The 17,579-nt window shown below is 51.2% G+C and overlaps 1 protein-coding gene across 1 annotated transcript in view; it reads left to right on the forward strand.

The window, feature by feature from the left end:
* CDH23 (cadherin related 23) overlaps positions 1–17,579 on the forward strand; it is a 224,650-nt gene that overhangs the window by 35,619 nt on the left and 171,452 nt on the right. Inside the window, exons 3-5 of the mRNA XM_067299722.1 lie at positions 7,962–8,104; positions 11,039–11,086; positions 11,332–11,424. Coding sequence (XP_067155823.1) covers positions 7,962–8,104; positions 11,039–11,086; positions 11,332–11,424 — 284 coding nt within the window. The remainder of the gene's footprint in view (positions 1–7,961; positions 8,105–11,038; positions 11,087–11,331; positions 11,425–17,579) is intronic.

Genomic DNA, 17,579 nt, shown 5'->3' on the forward strand with positions numbered 1-17,579 from the left:
ATTGTTAGTAATTATGAGGCTCCCAGGCAGTGTGGAGAGGAAATTATTTTTTTTAAGAGGTGTTTTTTAGTGCCCCTTTTCACACTGGGAATATCTGAGCAGACTTGGGCCCCTTCTTTTACAGGGTTTCTTTTGTTGTTTTATCCTTCACAGTTTGGGGATGCAGTTGTGTTTACTTCCCTCTTTCATGCTAATGCAGTCTTTTCCTAGCCACTTTACAGAGAAAAAGCAGCAAAACTCCTTTCAGCTTTTGCAAACTATTCATATTCTCCCTTGTCCCAGGGGTGCCTTGTATGTTTTTAGCGTAGCTGGGCGCTTGCTGAGGGGCAGGAACAGCAAGGAAGGAGGAAGGAGAGAGTGGCATCCACTGAACTGACTCGTTTGCCCGTTTTTTGCCCAGCAAAAGCAGGCAGATTTGGAGGTGCCGCAGTTGCACTAAGGTGGACCCCGCTGGGTGATCTCGGCAGCAGTGCCCCAGCCTGGTGGGAGAGTTTGTTAACGAAGCGCTGCCTCCAAGTCACGGAGATGCCGGCAAGCGAGCAAAGGCTGTAACTTCCAGCCGGTGCTGAGACACAGCGCTGGCGTTGAGGCATCTTTTAAACTAGTTTAGGAGAACTCGCTTGATTATCTGTGCTGCTTTAAAACCTATTTGAGGGCTGATGGAGGGAAGTTGCTCTGTCTCAGCCGTGTTGATGTGGGTGTTGGTTTTAATTAGAAGGGTGCCATTTCTTTGCCTGGGCAGGTGGAGCGGTGCGGGCGAGCTGCCGAGTGGCTGCGCATGCAGCATCCATAGGGAGAGGCGTTCTGTTTACTTTAATGATGATGTCAAAGTTCAATTTACCCTTGCTTTTTTTTTTTCCTCCCATTTCCCTTGTAAAGTTAACTGAAGTGTTCAGTAAATAGCGACGTAAAACGCGGAGCGAATGTGTGGTTGTTGCAGGCATGCTCTGAGCTTTAATCACGGCTGTGCTCTTCCTTTTAAACGCTTTGAAGCATCCTTTTAAACGTCCCTGTGAGAGCTAGGGGGGAGTGAAGACAAGCAATGGACTTTCTGAGGTTTACCGCTGGCTGTCAGATCTGCTTACGGATTCCATATTGACACTGACTCTCCCATTAAAATAACTAATTGCAACGGAGAAATCATGGGCGCTGTCTCCTGCTCTGGCTGGGAGCATCAGAGGAACTAGGAGAAACTCGCCTGCACCTTTCACTCCCCCAGCTTGAAAAACTCCCTCCAAAATGGTTTTGACTGCGCAGATTTGTTTTCCCGTCTCTTCCCTGTCACTTCTGTCTTTGGCTCCCTTCTCTTCCCTACGTGATGGGTGGCGTCGGCTCGTTGTGAATGGGTGCAGCCTGGGTTTTTCCCTGTGGCGCTCAGGTGAAGACCGCCTGCTTTTTCTGATGGTACAAACAAGCAAAAGAAAAGAGCAGCGTCCTCATTATGAGGTTTTAAAAGGCTGCTTGCGTCTCCCTGACCTCTTTCGCCCGTGCCCGTGGCACGGAGGCAGCCTCGGTGATAAGGTAACCTGATGCGTCCTGTTACGCACCTGGAAAGAGATGTGTAACACTTAGATGGACTTGGGTGGTTGCGGTGGAAACTTTGAGTCTTCCTGGAAAATTTTGGCTCAAGTGGTTGGGCCCTTCCTGAGAAGGAGGCCGGAGGCTGTTTGTTGGGATTTTGTTTCTGAAGCGAGCGGGCAGCCGCGGGCCTTGGAGGAACGGCTCGGAGGGGGGCGAGCGGGTCGCCCTGGTACCTGGGTGCGCTTTTAGGTCTCCTGGAGCAAACCTCTGTGGTGTTGGCCCGGGTACAAACCCCTGAATCGCAGCGTGCTTGTGCTTTAGCTGATGTTGCCCCCCTCCCCAGGCCGTGCTCCAGCTGCGGGGAGCAAGATCCTCCCTGCAGCAGCAGCAGCCTGGAGCCCCACGGTGGTTAGGATCTGGGAACCCAAGTCTCCAGCCTGCTCCGTGGCCGTCCGTGATGTGGACAAGGCAACTGCTCCAGGAGGCTGGGACCGACCGGGTGGAGAGCAGGGACGATGATTTTGAGCGAGGAGGAGACCTGGCCTGGAGCTGGCTGGCCAAGGACACCGGGCTGAGGAGGAGCCCAGAGGGAAGCCGTGTTTGAGGTTTTAGGGTAAGGGGACGGATACTTTGAAGCCAGGCGTGAAGGAAACCGGCCTGGATGATAAATCAGGGGACAAGGAGCTGGACAGGAGATGACCGCGCGAGGAGCCTGGGGTAGGTGGTGTCTCGTAGGGGTGAGGCCGGGGCTGGCTGCCCGGGATCAGCACGAGATGCCCAAGGACTCGGGAGGAGAAAGCAGAGGTCGGGGTGGGGAAAGGACAGCGAACGGTTCACCCTGTCGCAGACCTGAATCAGGGACCTTGGCTGTGGCATGGAGACCGGGGCGGCCACGTGAGAAGGAGCGAAGCGGGGCGCCCCGCACCTGTGCCTGCTTTGGGGCGATGAAGCCCCTTCCCGAGCTGCGGGAGCATCTCACGCTTGCTGCGGTCCCCTGCTTGCCACGAGGTTTTACTCGCTTTTTCCTCGCTAGCGAGTTGCTGTCCCTGCTGTCCCTCGTGGTGCTTGGGGGTGGCATGCTGTCGGATTGCTCAGCAGCACGGAAATATTGGCATTTCATCTTTTCTTTAAAAAAAAAAAAAAAAAAATCTTTGGGAAAACATCATGGAAGGGCTTTTTTTTTTTTGTAGGTTTATATTTTTTCTGAAAGGTGAAAGAGAAAATGAATTTCAGGCAAAGAAAAGGGAGCAGGTGATGGATGAGAAGAACAGGGTTTGAATTTCAAGATCAGATCTGTCAAGTCCTGACACGGAGCGCGTCGGAGGCCAGCCTGCTGTGATGAACTGGGCTAACTGGAGCCACCTCAGGCGGGCTGCCGGGGGGCAGGAAGGCCGGTGGCTGCCTACCATCCAACATCACCGACGGCACGGGAAAAGCGAACCCGGCGCGTCGGCCGGTGGCCTCAGTCGAGGACCGTTGGCACCGCTCTTGGTGTAAGCGACAGCTTGGCGACTGCACCGGCAGGTCCAAAGCTCCCTGCCCCGTCCCATCCCACCCTATCCCAGGTTGTCCGCGTCTTGATGTAGCAGCGGGACTTTCTTGGGGCCCTTTCTGTTCTTTCTCATCCCGCGCTTGAAAACGAAACCCATTGGGAGGTCTCAGCCCCTTCACCTGCCTTCATTTGTGGCAGGATGAAAGGCAGCGTGTGAGGTTTCTTGGAAGAAATTGCCTCGTTTCTGTGCTAGAAATAGCTAGGTTTACAGCTGAAAGCAAGGCACTGAGACAGGAGCTCAAGTTTAGGGGGGTAAAGTACACCCCACAAAGCAGCCAAGCCTAAAAGAAATTCCCAGCAGGAAGAAAGCAAGAGGGGGAAAGAAAAAGAAAAAAAAAAAAGAAAGCCGGAGGTCAATCAAAGTTCAGGACTCGGAGAAAGAAGAAAATCCACGTATATCTGAGAAAGAGAGAGAAGTAGCCGTGATTGAGAGAAAGGAAGCAAAAGGAGACAAGATAAATTGTGATTATCCGGTGGAATCAAGACACTTAACTGCCCTGTCTGATTCCTGAGGGGAAACAAATGGAGCCTATAACTTTGCACTGCAAAAGGATAATTTGTCCCTGTTTCCTCAGCCCTCGCCCGAGTCGCGTGGCACTTGGGCTCGGGGAGGCTGCTCCATCCGTCCCCGGGCTCAGCCCTGGCGAGAGCCGCCGCACGTCGGCTTGCTTTGCGACCACCCCGAAACGGGGTTTCTGATGGCCGCGGGGCTGCCTGGCATCTGCACGCCCTCTCTGAGAGGGGTCATCTGCATTTTGTGTGTTCTTTGAGAGCCTGGAGTCTAGCTGCAGAGCTGACGTTGCTGGGCTAGGAGCTTGCATGCGGTCTAGCTCCCACCTGTGGATGGGACAACTGCACCTTCCCTGTGATCGCCCTGGATTTTACATGATCTCGTGGCAGGTGGCCATGGCCCAACTCATGTGCTCCAGCTGTGCAGGTGCTCACCTTGTGCCAGCCAACTGGTTGCTGCTCCTCCCTTGGCAGAGTAAATGTGGGAGAAACATAAAGATGGGGGGGGAAAAGTAGGATCAAAAACCTGGGAGTTAAAAACATGAATCTCCTTGGAAGGTAGCTTGCACTAACGTTTGCGTTGGACCCAAGAGGTGGTGTCTGACCGCAGACGGTGAAGTGCTGCCGCGTGCTCTGCTGCAGTCCTTCGTCACTGCTGCCCGCGCGCCTGCCTTGCACCGCGCGCCTGACCTTAGCACCCGCTCGGGGTAAAGTCTGCAAAAACGTGCCAAGAGCAGAATGACAAAGGACAAAGCGACTGTGAAGTCCCACTCCTTGTTTGAGAAATCTGTTTCTCATTATCCTCAGCTTAATTTGTTATTTTGATCTATACGTGCATAAGTTTCTTTCTGTAATGAGTTGGAAGGTGCTCCTAAGCTTGGATGGTGATTGCTGACTGAAGGGCAGGTAAGGGAATGAGTGAAAGAGCTGTTAACTTTCAGAGACTCACTTTGGAGATTTTTTTAAGATAGGGTTCTATTCCGATACAGCAAAAAAACAAAACAGCAGATGCTTTTAATATTCAAAGTTCCCCTAGTTATGTCCTACTGAGGTTTGTTGTTTCTAATAACAGTTAAAAAAAAGACAAAATGAGGAGCGTGTAGGCTCTGGATGTTCCTCATGTGTTTGCTTTTCCTCTCCTTTCACCCACTGAATCTATCCTTGGTCTTCGGGCTCCTAATACACTCGGACCTGAGAGCAGTCATGCCCGATGTGCTCATCTAGCTTTGCACATTTGCAGGCTGGCGGGCGTAGGAAATACAGGTGGGGTGATGTGCTCAGCGCCCGTCAGGCCAGGACTGCCTTGCGTTGTGCTCCGGGTAATCTTAGGAACTAAACTGCCTGCCGGTGGGAGGTAAGTGTGCTGCAAAGGGACAGAAAAGAGTTAAACGTTCGTTTCCCGGCTAATTTTTTATGCGAGTGGGTTTGCAGCACACAAAACATGAATGCAACTATGATTAGAACTGGGTGGGACACGTTTTTCCTATTCAGCAGAATTTCTAAGATGTTTCCATTCCATTGTGAGATGCAACTGAGACCTTTTGGGGTTTGAAGTGAGGGAGGGACGCGTACGCAGCTCCCTGCAGGATCACAAACACCCTGTTGATCAAGGGGAAAGTCAGTTCCTCCCGTTGAATTCGGCAGAATAGAGTTAGGACCCTGGATTTGTCTTGTCCTAGTTATAGGGCTGACAGTGGTGGGGAGGGTCGCAGTCTTACTGATTTTTCTGGAAGGTACAAAGCTCTGCTAAGGGTGGTTTCAGATTTCCTGCAGTCTGATACTTTTGCACAAAATCGCTCAAATCGGTGTTTGGTCAGAAACTTCCCAGGCACCTTAGGTAGAATCCTGAGCTAATTATTGCTTGGTGATTATCAGCCAATTGTTTTGGGATTTTTTGGGGATGCGGACATGTCATTTCATTGGAGAGCAAAAACTACCTCCATCTATGCTCCCTGAGGACTGCACAGTGATTTTTATCTTGTGAGATGTGTATGGGCCCAGGTCCACCTCCCTTTCTTGTTCATTCATGAATGTCAGGGCCTCAGTAAATCTGTTTTCTTCTCTATTGCAAGCACCGAAATTTGAGTAGACTGATAACTTGAGTTTGACTGAAATGTGCTTTCCAGAAGAGCATCTGCTTCGACTTGGAGATGTCAAGAGAAGGGGAATCCATAAATTCTGTGCTAGATTTCTGTTCCCCCCTTCCCGCCCCTGCAGTTTAATTGTAGTTGCTCTTTTTAAAGCAACTGGTATTCCTTTTTCTGACAGAAATTTTGCCTGTTTGGTTGTCCCCCTTGTTTGCCGTGCTGTTGATCTTGGTGTCACCTGGAGCTGTGTTGGCAGCACTTGCCTGTTTCTGTGTGCCGAGCCCCACACGGTCGTGCTAGGGGCTCCTTCCATCAGTGGTTGGTGGCTTTGAGTTCTGCCAGGTCTTAATTCGAGTGCGCTTTGTTGATATTGTACCGTGCTAAATTTTTAATCAGAAAGTCATGCAGTGCTAAGTCAAATGCCCTACAAAAGTCTATTACTTCTTTGCCGTTACCTTTATCTGCCAAAATTGTAATCTCATCAGAGAATGAAATCAGGTTTGTTTGACAAGGCCTATTTTCCATAAAATCATGTTGACTGGCATTAATTATATTCCTATCATTTAATTCTTTATTAATGGAATCTTGTATCAGCTTTTCCATTATTTTTCTCATGACTGATGTCAGGCTAACCAGGCTATAATTGCCCAGGTCATTCTGCTTGCCTTCTGAGTACTGCCACAATATTAGCACTTTAGTCTGGTGGAACTTCCCCGATATTCCAAGACTGATTAAATATTAATACATCAGTTGACCACCATCCTTCTCAGTCAGCTCTTTCGGGGTTGTGGGGGGCCTGCTTACCTTAAAGCTCATCCCACAGGAGTTACTGTCTGTCATGAATCTGGGGACTCGTGGAACTGTCCTCCTCGTGTGATGTTCTTCCCCAAGAACATCACATCCTTTTCACGTTCATCTTTACTTTTTTTTTGTACTTCTTGTACTTTGGTAATTTTTTCCTTCGTCTTTGTACTTTTAACTCTCTCGCCTCTTCTGCCTTGTTACCAGTAATGTTATTTTGATGGTTGGATGGATATTCTGTCACAGGGTCTCATGTCCCTGCATTTGCCTCTCTCCAGTGTATCGTGGGCAGGTCTCCAGCTGCAGGGAGTGTTGCTGACCCTGTTGAGAAGAAAAGGGTCTAGATGTGCCGGAGCAGGGAAGCAGGAGGGGTGAGGATGGCGCGGCAGAGGGAGGTGCAGGATGCCCTCATTTTGTCCCAGAGGGAGTTATAGACTTTGTGCTCAGAAGTGTCGTGGACAGGACTGAAAGGATTTGAGGAGGTTTTTATGGGGCTAAAATGTGACTCCAAACGTGACAATTCCCCCTTGCTTTCAGAGCAATAGATGTCATACCACCCCAGCGTGGGGGTGACCAAGCTGTGGGACCTGTGTGGAGTCCATGGACAGGACAAGCATGGCTTCATGCAGCAGCTTCAGAGGGTTCAGATCCCCTCTGATGGGGGAGCATCCCAATAAAGCTCCTCAAAGGAAGGCAAGAAGAGACATTTACAATGGCACCACCATTAGGAGGGGGTGAGCAAGGACTTTGTCAGCTAGGCTAGGCTTTCTTGATGCTGCAGGAGGTGGTTTCATACAAGATTTGGCAAAGCAGGTGATGGATTTGTCCCAGCTCCTCTCATGTTCTCTGGGTATGTGGGCTCCATGTACAACAGAAATGCCTGCGTTTGCTGCAGTTGCCTCGTGAAAAAATAACTAAGTAAAAATCCGTGTCTGTCTCCTCGCCTAACTGAACCCACAAGCCTCTAGTCACCAGGGAGGCATCCCTGAGTGTTGTGTCCATGCTCCTGGCCTCGGGATACCGCTTTTCACATGGAAGCGTTGTTGCATTTGCTGGTGTTGTCCCTCGGCAGAGGAGGGTGTGATGGAGGGGTGGGGAGGAGATGCTATATAACAGTTAGCGCTGCGGGGCTGTGAAGCCTGCTGTAACCTCATACCTGCTGTAACTTGTACCCGTGTCGCTTCCTCTTACCCAAATCGAAGGGACGAGGATTCCCGGAAGCTGCCTTTGCTCTTGGGCCTCTCCGCTGTCCCTCCTGTTCCTTGAGTCTGTTCCCACCTCAACCACGGCATATGTGGTGCCTCTTCCCTGCTGTCCTTAGCAGGTTTATAACCATATCACAAACGAAGCCTCTCGCAACTTGATGGAGTTCAGCATCAGGGCGTCATCTCTACTCGTGGCCCAGAGATGAAACCGAGAGCTGGGACACGTGTTGGCACATGTACCTCAATCTTCTTAGGGCTGATCTTTCCTTTCTCTCTTTCTCCCAGGCTCATCAGTGACTCAGCTTCTGGCTCGGGACCTGGACAACGACCCCCTCGTGTTTGGCGTGGTCGGGGAGGAGGCCAGCAGGTTCTTTGCGGTGGAGAGCGTCACTGGTGTTGTCTGGCTGAGGCAGCCCTTGGACAGAGAGGTAATGCCACTTTCTGCAGGAAACATCCTCTGCCAGAGGAATCTGGGGGATGGAAAAAAGTCTCAGCTAAGCGCTGAACTGGGAACCAGGATAACATGTGTGAGTCTAGCAGTAAAGAAAATAATAAATGAAAACGAGCTACCAAAGAGCAGGGCGCTCAGAAGTTCAGGGAAGCTTCCAGGCTCCCCCTTTAAACCCATATTCCAAGAGGTCCTTTATCATTCAAAACTGCGCGTGAAGAGATGCAAAGCACCCCTCGCTTAGTCACTCCCATCGTGACTTTTCAGCAGCTCGTGGATTCAGATGCTAAATTTGGCAAGATTTTTGCCTCGGTGCAGTTTTACGCTCCTACACTAAATAGTGGTTTTTGATGCACAGATACAGGGTATCCTGTACAGGTGCCTATTTGGAAAAAGCCCTGGCCCTTGCTGCCTTCCTGGAGCGAGGAGGAAGGGATGGCACAGGTAGCGAAGGCACTTGGGCAGGAGCTCGGTAGGACTGGGAAAATACTACGCGACTTGGGCAGCATGCTTAATTTCCCCTGCGCTCCTGTTGCCTATGTTTGCTGCTTCCCTTGCCAGCAGCAATGTCGCGAAGGTAAAACCCGTTAACGCGCCCCCGGCGCTGGCAGCCTGTGTGGGAGTAGGCACCGCGGAAAAGTCCGTTTGGAAAAACGTGTGTGTGCCGAGCAGTGCGGGGATGGGGACCCTTCCCGAGCGAGCCAGATGTGCTGGCGCGGGAGCTGCCGCTTGGGCTCGGGGAGGGCGATCGCGGTTTCGCAGCCTAAGAGCGAGACTCTGAACGTCAAGCGCTTTCCTCACCCCTCTCCCCCCCGCCAACAGCTGCTGGCGTGAGTCATAAATCGCTTATTCAAATGCCTACACTTCCCAATACTTGTGGCTGCAGCCTTCAGCTGAGGAGGGCGATGGGCAGGTTCGGGTGCCCCCTGGGGAGGGGGCCAGTTCTGGTGCCCGTGGGGAGCCTGCGTTATGCAGAAGAGCGTTTCTTTGCACGGATAAGGTGTAAATGAGAATTCACGGTGGAGAAGGAGGAGGGTGTGTGAGGGAGAGGACGGCGGTGGACAGCACGCTGGGAGCAGGGAACGAGAGAGAAAACTCTGGCTGCAAGCGATCAAAAAGTCGGGGGAAGAGAAAACCATGCAAGCAAAGAGGTGAGGAAAGAAAAGCAAGAGATCAATTCCTGTACAGTGTAAAAAAGCAACAGTAAAGAGAGAAAAAGAGGCTCGAAAAGATAGAGGGAGTCATAGCAGGATAAGCAATGCAGGAAGAGGGAAAATAGAGTAAGAGAGGAAAGAGCAAAAGAACAGAGGCAAAGTAATTTTCTAAAGGTTCTTGCTCCCACTAAGATTAGAAGAAAAAAAGTAAAAAAAAAGTAAAAAAAAAAAAAAAAAAAAAGTCCCCCAAAAGTATGTGATAAAATGAAGGGTGGGAACAGCAATTAGCATGTGGCAGCTTTCTCTGGCTCTTTTACCAATTTTTTTTTTTTTTTTTGATTACATGCTCAGCAGGCTATTTCTTCTCTCCTGTTTTTCCTTTCTCTCCCTACTGCTCTGTCCCTCGTGGTGGCACTGGTGGGCCGAGGGGGTGGTGTTTGGGTTGCTCGTTCTGCCTGCGGGCATTGCCCCGAGGCAGGAGCTCAAACAGGCTGTTTCAGCTTGCAGCACGCAGCTCTCCGGGCAGTGGACGCGAGGGCAGGAGGGTGCATGTGCTCGTGAACCGTTCCCCGAGATGCACAGCAACCCTGGTGCAAGGCGAGCTCCCGTCCTGCAGGCCAGAGGCTGCCTGTCCCTAAGCCGTTCCTATTAGGAAAAAATCAGCCACGTCCACGGAGCAGAGGATCACTTGGAGCTTGCTTTCTGGTCCTTCCTGCACTGTGTTTCTCAAGTGCCCGTCACTGCTCAGACGCAGGGTGCCTGGCTGAGACTTTGGGCCCTGCAACACCGGGTGCTGCCCAGGTGGCAGATAGGCATGGTGCTCCCCGGCCCTGTGCAATTCCTTAGTAAAACGCAAGGGAATTGATTGCTGGTGAGGTAGAACTTCTCTCCCTGACCTTTTCTCCACCCGCAACGTCCCCAGGCTCCTAGCACTGAAATACCCGCCTTTCCCTCCCCTCCAGCACCAGTGGTGTTAGTAGAGCTCAGTTTCAGATCAAGCTGTTAAGGTAGCTAAAATATTAAGGGATGCTGGGGGCTGCACAGGGATTTTTTAAATCTTTCTGCCTTGTGGGATGTCATCCTGTTCATACTACAGACCGTGAGCCTATCCCAGTGTTCCCAGTTGTGGAATATCCCAGGAATTGCTGTGTGGCAGGTAAAGCTGGGAAAGTAGCAGCAAGATGTAGATGCCCTCTGTGAGATCGTTGTAGTGTCCTCTTGGACAAAAGTTAATTATGCCGCTGTTTCTGTTCTTTTTGCGTGGTTTGTGTGTCTTGCAGCCAGTGTCAGGTTGCAGTAGGCTATCAGGCTGTGGGCGGAAAAGTGCTTTTCCCTGCCTTGCACTTGCTCCTTCCCACTGCTACCGCAGCGGCGTGAGGCACCGAGCGGGTGCACAGAGAGCGCTGGTGCTCGCTAGCGCTTTGAAGAAGGTTAAAAAGCGGGCTGCTCTCATCTACTTGTGTGTAGTTCTCTGTCTAAAGTGCTCGGTGCCAGCTGGGGAGTTGGTTCCTTAGCCCCGGCGTCCTGCTGATCCGGGCAGAGCCGCTCTCCGTGCCTTTGAAATGCGCCGGAGCCCCACTGGCGTTGCTGTTTCCGAGCATCTGTTCTCCACATAGCAATGGCACTCGAGCTCCCCTTTTCTTCTTGAAGGTCCTGAAAGTATTTTGCATGCAATAATATTGGCTAAAAGTCCCAAGCCTGCCATCTGCAGATAAACACCATGGTATCTTTAATTACATGTTTTTCTTCTTCCGTTTCAGACCAAGTCAGAATTCACGGTTGAATTTTCTGTCAGTGACAGCCAGGGGGTAAGTGTGACTTCTCGTTTCATGGCCTGTGACACAGGGAGAGCGGCGTGTGGTTGCTGGGGGGCTTTTGGCTTCTCCTGGGGGTCCAGGGAAGGGACTGGGGATGGCGGGGTAGATGCAGGACCACCCCTGGTGGTCGCTCACTGTAAGCCAAAGTCAGGCCATAGAGCCACGAGCTTGCTCTAGATTTTCAATTTTTGCGTAAAGCTGACGCTCGCTCCCTGTTGTTATCCTTGTGGCCGCAGGTGATCAAAGGGACAGTCAACATTCAAGTGGGAGACGTGAACGACAATGCCCCGAGGTTTCACAACCAGCCCTACAGCGTCCGCATCCCGGAGGTAGGCATCCACACCGCGTCTCCGTGCAGGCTCTCTGCTGTTCTTTTTCTCGATGGCCAAGTTTGCCCCATGGTTGTCACCGACCGGTGGCAGAAGCAGGGCTGTCTGTCCAGCTACGTGAGGATGGTGACTTTTCTTCCAGCATACCTGGCCCTGAGAAACTCTTTTGTGGTCTCTCAAAGTATGGGCCTGTCATCCTGCCCTGACCCATCACTGGGTTTAGGTGGAGGGTTAAATCTCTGAAAGTTATTGCTGACTGAAAACAGGCAGAAGCAAAATGATGGCATTTTGGGTGTTGGGGAAAGGCAGGTGGAAGAAGACGTGCAGAGCTCGAAGCCTTTGCAGCCCAGGTAATCTCGTTCCCAGGACAAACGTGGGTCAGGAGTGAAGCTGGAAAATAGCCATAATGGGAGGCTGTTTCTTTTTCTCCTTCCTTTGAGCAGAGGGGAGAAGTACAGCTCTTGCTGCAGAGGTAACCTGAGCTGGAAATAAAAGTTCCTCCAAACCCTTTTAGGCTAGGAACTGATTTCCAGCAGAGGCCTGCCTGAAGGATGCTGCCCTTGCTGATAGTTTCCTTAAACAGCTCTCTAGCCGGAGTTGCCCCAAGATGACTTAGAGTAACCTAGGTCAGAAGGGACCTCAGGAGGTCATCTGGTCCAGTCTCCCACTAAAGCAGGGGTAATTTTCGTGTTAGATCAGGTTGCTCAGGGCTTTATCCAGTCAAGTGTTGACTATCTTCAAGGACGGAGATTTCACAACCTTCTGCCATTCTCTTTCCACACTGGTCATTGCAAAGGAGTTGGCACCTAATTGTACCACCAAGGAAAGCGTCTGCGCTGAAAGCTCAGTTTGGCGCAAGTACCTCAGAAACTTTTAGGTCTGACGTGAATTTAGACTTCAGGTATGTGGAGTAGAATATGATTGCTTGTGTCTCCAGACCGACGAGCTCTGGGTGTTGCATTTAAAACAGGGTGGAGGAAACGTCTCCGTCTGACGCCAGGGCAGCCCATTCTTCCCAGACTGTGCCTCGGGGTGTAGATGAGGTCAAGTGTGTGTCTGCGTGTGTGAGATCAAGCAGTCTGCAGTAACTGAGAAGTACAAATTATTGCGTTGCAATGGTTTATTTAATATGCTGGCTGCTGATGCCCTGCCATGCTGGGCTTTGATCTTTCCCTGTGCCTCTGCGTGAGGATGAGGTTTCTTCATTAGGTTGCCTGTGATGTATCGGCCGGGAGTTTTAGTCTCATCTTTGCGCCACCTGCTTCTGCGCAAAGTCATCTGAAACCTCCCTTTGAGGATGACACTGGGTCAGAGTCATTTCTTCTCCTCTTTACAATATGAACGGTAAAGAAATGGCTTGGCAAAAGCAGTACAAACTGCTCCTTGCTCTGGCTTTTCTACCTGGATCCCTTCAAAGCTGAAGGGTGGCTGTCTTTCCTTCCCGCAGCTCCTGCCCACGACAGGCTGTCTGCTGGGGGTCCACAAAGCTGTGAGCTGTGAAAATGCATGGCTTATCTCCTTGGGGCCGCGTGGGGTGCGTAGGAAGGCAAGAAGTGTCTTTTAGGTGACCTGGCATGATCCCTTGAGCACAAAGACACAGTCCTCTCCTGTTTTCCAGATGTTTTTTTCCATCTGGTTTCACCTAGAATGCAAGCAGGACCAAAGGAGAATATTCCCCTCTCCCCTGCCCTCAAATTTACCTATAGTTTTGCTATTTACGGTGTCTGGTTCAGAGAGGACTCCCTCCTCCATAAGGAGATAAATGGAAACTGGGTTTCTGTGCCCACCCGGGAACGGGTGCTGAGTTAAGCCCTGGTATTTATACAGCTGGAGCGGCCATGCTGTGTCTCCTCTGACTTGTCGCTTCTGCCTCGAGAGCTAATATTGTAAATCTTAAGCCCTGCTGTATGTCAGGTTTTAACCTGAATGTGTCAAGCCTGGGGAGCAGGGAGGGCAAAGGTCTGGTAATGGTTTTGAAAATTAAGGCTGGCTGGGCAAAGGGAATTGTGGACAGGTGAGATGGCCAAAAATAAAGGAAAAAGAAGCTGAGCCCCAAAGCCTCCCTCTCGCATGTCACGCTCCTTTCCACGTGAGCCACAGTTCGGCCGTGAGGAGTTTCCAGGAACATTTAATAGTTTGGGGTGTAGTTAATATGCTGCTTCCCACAATGCACCAGCTTTGCTGCTTGGCCTTCGGAGTTGTGCTTTTTTGGAGGTTGGCCTAATCTAATTATAAGCTGTCGTGTGCCAGTTTGCAGTCTCTGCCCATGATCTTTAACCAAGGGCACAGAGCAGAGGTAATGAGGCACAAACTCATTGTGCAGCCAGCGTCCTGGAGGCACTTCTGTTCTTCTACCAGGGAGCTAACGTTTCCGTGTCAGGCACCCTGAGAGGAGGGGACGGAGCCTCTCTGCCCAAAGAGCACCCTCCGAGGGCTGCAGCCTACGAGAGGAGGGAGCAGTAGTGTTTGCTCCGCCACCTGCCAGCATCTCTCTGCTGGTTTGTGCTCCGGCTGGCCAGGGCACGCAGGCAGGCTTCACCTCTAGGAACATGCGTGTCTCTTGGAAGGTGTCTTAATTTTGTCATTAAATTTTTTTTTTTTTTTTGATCTGGAAGGCATCAAGAAGGAGATGCCATCTCGTTTTGACAACTTTGCTAGGCCACGGGTTCCCCCTGTTTCTTGACAGCAAGTACTCAAAGCTGAAGGTGATGTGGGATGGAGGTGTGCATCCTTCAGAAACCGTGGCCCCTGTGAGCTGGGGTACACCAGGTTAGATGCAGCTAACAGCTCAGCAGAGTGCTGTTCACAGTAGGAGATGACAGTGTCCCCAGGCCTCCCCCGTGCCCAGACAGCTCAGACCTGAGCTTGGGAGCTCTGTCCAAATTGCTTGGCTGTTGGCTGGGTCTCAAGGTGACAGCACCTATCATAATACTTTTGGAAAACACGCACTACTGTAACGGGATGCAACACAGGGAGGTTTGCTCCTGGTGAGCAGCGAGGGTGAGAGTAGTGAAACGTGTCTCAGAGACCACCCCCCCCCCCGAGCCGAAGAGCCTACACCTGATGAATAAATAGAGATTGGAGCTCGGGGGTGGAAAAGAGGCTAGCCAGAAGTGCTAGCGCAGTTTTGCATAGACTAGCTCTGTGCAGAATTGGCAGCTAATGAGAGTTTTTCTCTTTTTAATTTTGAGATAAATGGATGTATCGATTTGCAGTTGTCCTGGCTAATGGAGCAGCAACAGAAAGGCTATTTAAACCTCACTGCTATTGTGTGGCATGAGGAAAGTCAAAGAAGAGGGCGCATAAATAAATGGAACACAAAGTAAACTGACCTTTAAAAACAATACTGCTCCGAAATACCCGTCCTGGTGTTTTATGCAGTCCGCTTGGTTTGAGAATGTGAATTATTTGGGCAGGGGCCGTGGGTTGCGGTTTCTCTGCTGGCATGAGGATGGGGGGAGAGGGCAGCCTGTCCGAGCAAGAGGACATCCCGTTTACCCGTTGGGTCCTCAGCGTCGCAGCGGCCCTGAGCACCCAGCGCTCGTCTCTGCCTTGTCAGGTCTTAATCGCATCCCGGCACCCTCTCGGAAAGCCGAGCGGGGTGGTGCGTGTGTCGGGCGCTGGCCGCCGCTCCGGTGTAATCGTCCGTGGTGTCTGGGCGAGGGGGCCCGCGATTCGCTTGTCGAGATTGTAACGAGGCAGCACGGACGCGCTCGAGTCTGTAAAGAAAGGGGAATCCTGCTAGACTTGGCAACTTAATTCACCAAGCTGGCCCCGACAGAGCTCATTAAGTTCTCGTGTATTCATTTCAGGCTAATGGCTGTCATGCTGACTGCTGTTTGATTTGCTGTAATAGACTTTTATGGCTTTCCAGTTTGCTAGGACGTGTCTGCCTGCGCGTGTGCCCCGTGGGGCTGCTGTAGCACATTAGTTAGCCGCTCTTGTGCCTGCTACTCTGACCTTCAGGGTTTGCTCTGCTCTTGGATGCACCCCTGGCGCTTGCCCTCCTGCGGGTGCTCGGCTCTGCCCCTCTGCCCCCAAATGCCGCGTTTCTGGGGATCTCGGAGTCTGGCTTTTAAATCAGAAAAAGTAGACTGCCATGGCCGCCTCAGCCCTGGAGCATCAGCGGTCTTCGCACGCTAGCAGAGAGGTCCCTTGACTGTTCGTTTCTTGACCAGATGTTCCCTCAGGTGGCTTCCAGCAGAGGTTTTCTCTTCTTCGGTGTTCTCCCCACCTTCCTCCTCCCATTACGTTTAACACACTGAGTGATTTATAAAGTAATACGTATTATTGGGTTACATCTTCCAGCGAAAAGCTGTCCTCGGGCATGCTTTAGGCCACCAGCTGCCATTTAGTGCACCAGCCATTCATGAGGTGACGCTTGCACCAGAAGAAGCACCTGTAACTTGACAGGGCGTGTTAATAATAATAATAGGGCCCTATTGTCAGGAGGCACCCACTGCGTCTGTAACCACCCGCCGTCGATCTGCGCGAGAGGAGCAAGCAGAGGCCCGGACATCATCTCGAAGCTTTGCTGGCGTGAGCCCGAGAGGTAGCAAGGCACCACTGGTAGATATTTTCCAGGCTGAAGGTCTTTGACTTCCCCTTCCTCTGATAAAGGTCTGGAAAAGCGTGCTGCTGACTGTTGGAACAGACCTTTCAAGAAAGTGTTCTCAGCTGTAGCCCAGCCAAATTGTTGCCTGTGGTCCCACGGGGTGTTAAAGGCATTTAAGAGAGCTGAGGTGTGGTTGTTGTGAACCTGTTGGCATGTGCTCGTCTTCTGCTAAAATCTGTACCTGCCCTGCAAAAGCAAGCTTTTCCCCTCCGCTCACATGTTCGCACGTCCGCTTTGGCAGACGTCCGTGGAGAACTGAGCTATCTCCTGTGCTCATCTCATCTGGAGCACGAGAGTTTAAGCAAATGCCGGTAAGAGACAGGGCTGTGGAAAAGGAGCTTAAAAATGGAAAGAAAAGTTTCTGGGCAGCACAGCACTGGCTAGGCAACTGCTGTCCAGCTTGCAGGTGTCACATCTCCTGAACTCAGCCTTGATTTACCAATTTATTTTAATTGGGAGGCATGCAAGCACTTACCATCAACAGCAGTCCCTTCTGCTTGGGGAGTAGCCTTTGGGATTGAGCCTTCACAAGCCGCTGGTCACTGTTTTCGTCCTCAATATGTTGGTGTGGTTGAAGCAATGCTTTTATGGTTGGTTTTTCAATTGTGCAGAAAGCTGTTGGAGGGGGAGAGGGAAAGGAGGGGACCATCACTGCCCTGTCCCATTACACGGCCTGGAACTGGACCATGCTAGGTGGTGAGCAGGGGCCAGGAGGAGCGGAGAAAGCCCCCCAAAGCCCTAGCTGTAATTAAAATTATTATTTTGCTTTAATGGTAATAATGTTGGTAATTACATCAGTTTCCCTGCCATCCTGCCTGGGAGTCTTCGGGGGCTCATATAATTCTGTTGCGATGGCTGCGGGGCCTGCCGCCGTGAATACGAAGCAGCTGCGACGAGCGCGAGCTCCCGCTCCAGCCGCATTAGCGATGCTCTTACACGCGCCCGGACACCTTTCGGGTTTTTTTCCCTCCCTTTAAATAAAGAGCCTTTAAATTGAAGGCGATGATAACAGAACTGATAGGAAAGATGTTCCCGCTACGTTGTAGAGCGGCCTGTAATCACTGCTGGCTCTTTTCCTTTCTCATTTCCACCTCCCCCCCCCCCCCATCGTCCCTGGGGACTGTTTTCCTTCTTGCTTTACCCTTATGCTTCTGTGTGGACTTTAGAACTGCACAAATAATTTAGGATGCATAATTTATCCACCAAATCTAGCCTACCCTCCCTCCGCCGCCTTTGCGCACGCAAAGTTTGCCAGCGTATCAAACTCCTCAGCAGCACTTCATATGCAAATTTATTTATTTATTTTTAACTTCCTAGAGAGACGGCAAACAAATTTGCTAATTATTCAAGCTGTGTTCGTTAGGCGTTGTTGGCCAGGAGCAAGTTGGTTCTGCTGTGGGTAGCCGAGCATCTCCGTCCCCCCTCCACCCTGGCATACGCGAGCCTTTGTAGGAATGCTAACTTTGGTTTATTCGATTACTTGTGCACATGACGTTGTGACCTGGGCTCTGCAACCGTGCCGTGTGGTTGCACGCTTGGT

Source organism: Apteryx mantelli, chromosome 7 (assembly GCF_036417845.1).
Source record: "Apteryx mantelli isolate bAptMan1 chromosome 7, bAptMan1.hap1, whole genome shotgun sequence".
NCBI lineage: Eukaryota > Metazoa > Chordata > Aves > Apterygiformes > Apterygidae > Apteryx > Apteryx mantelli.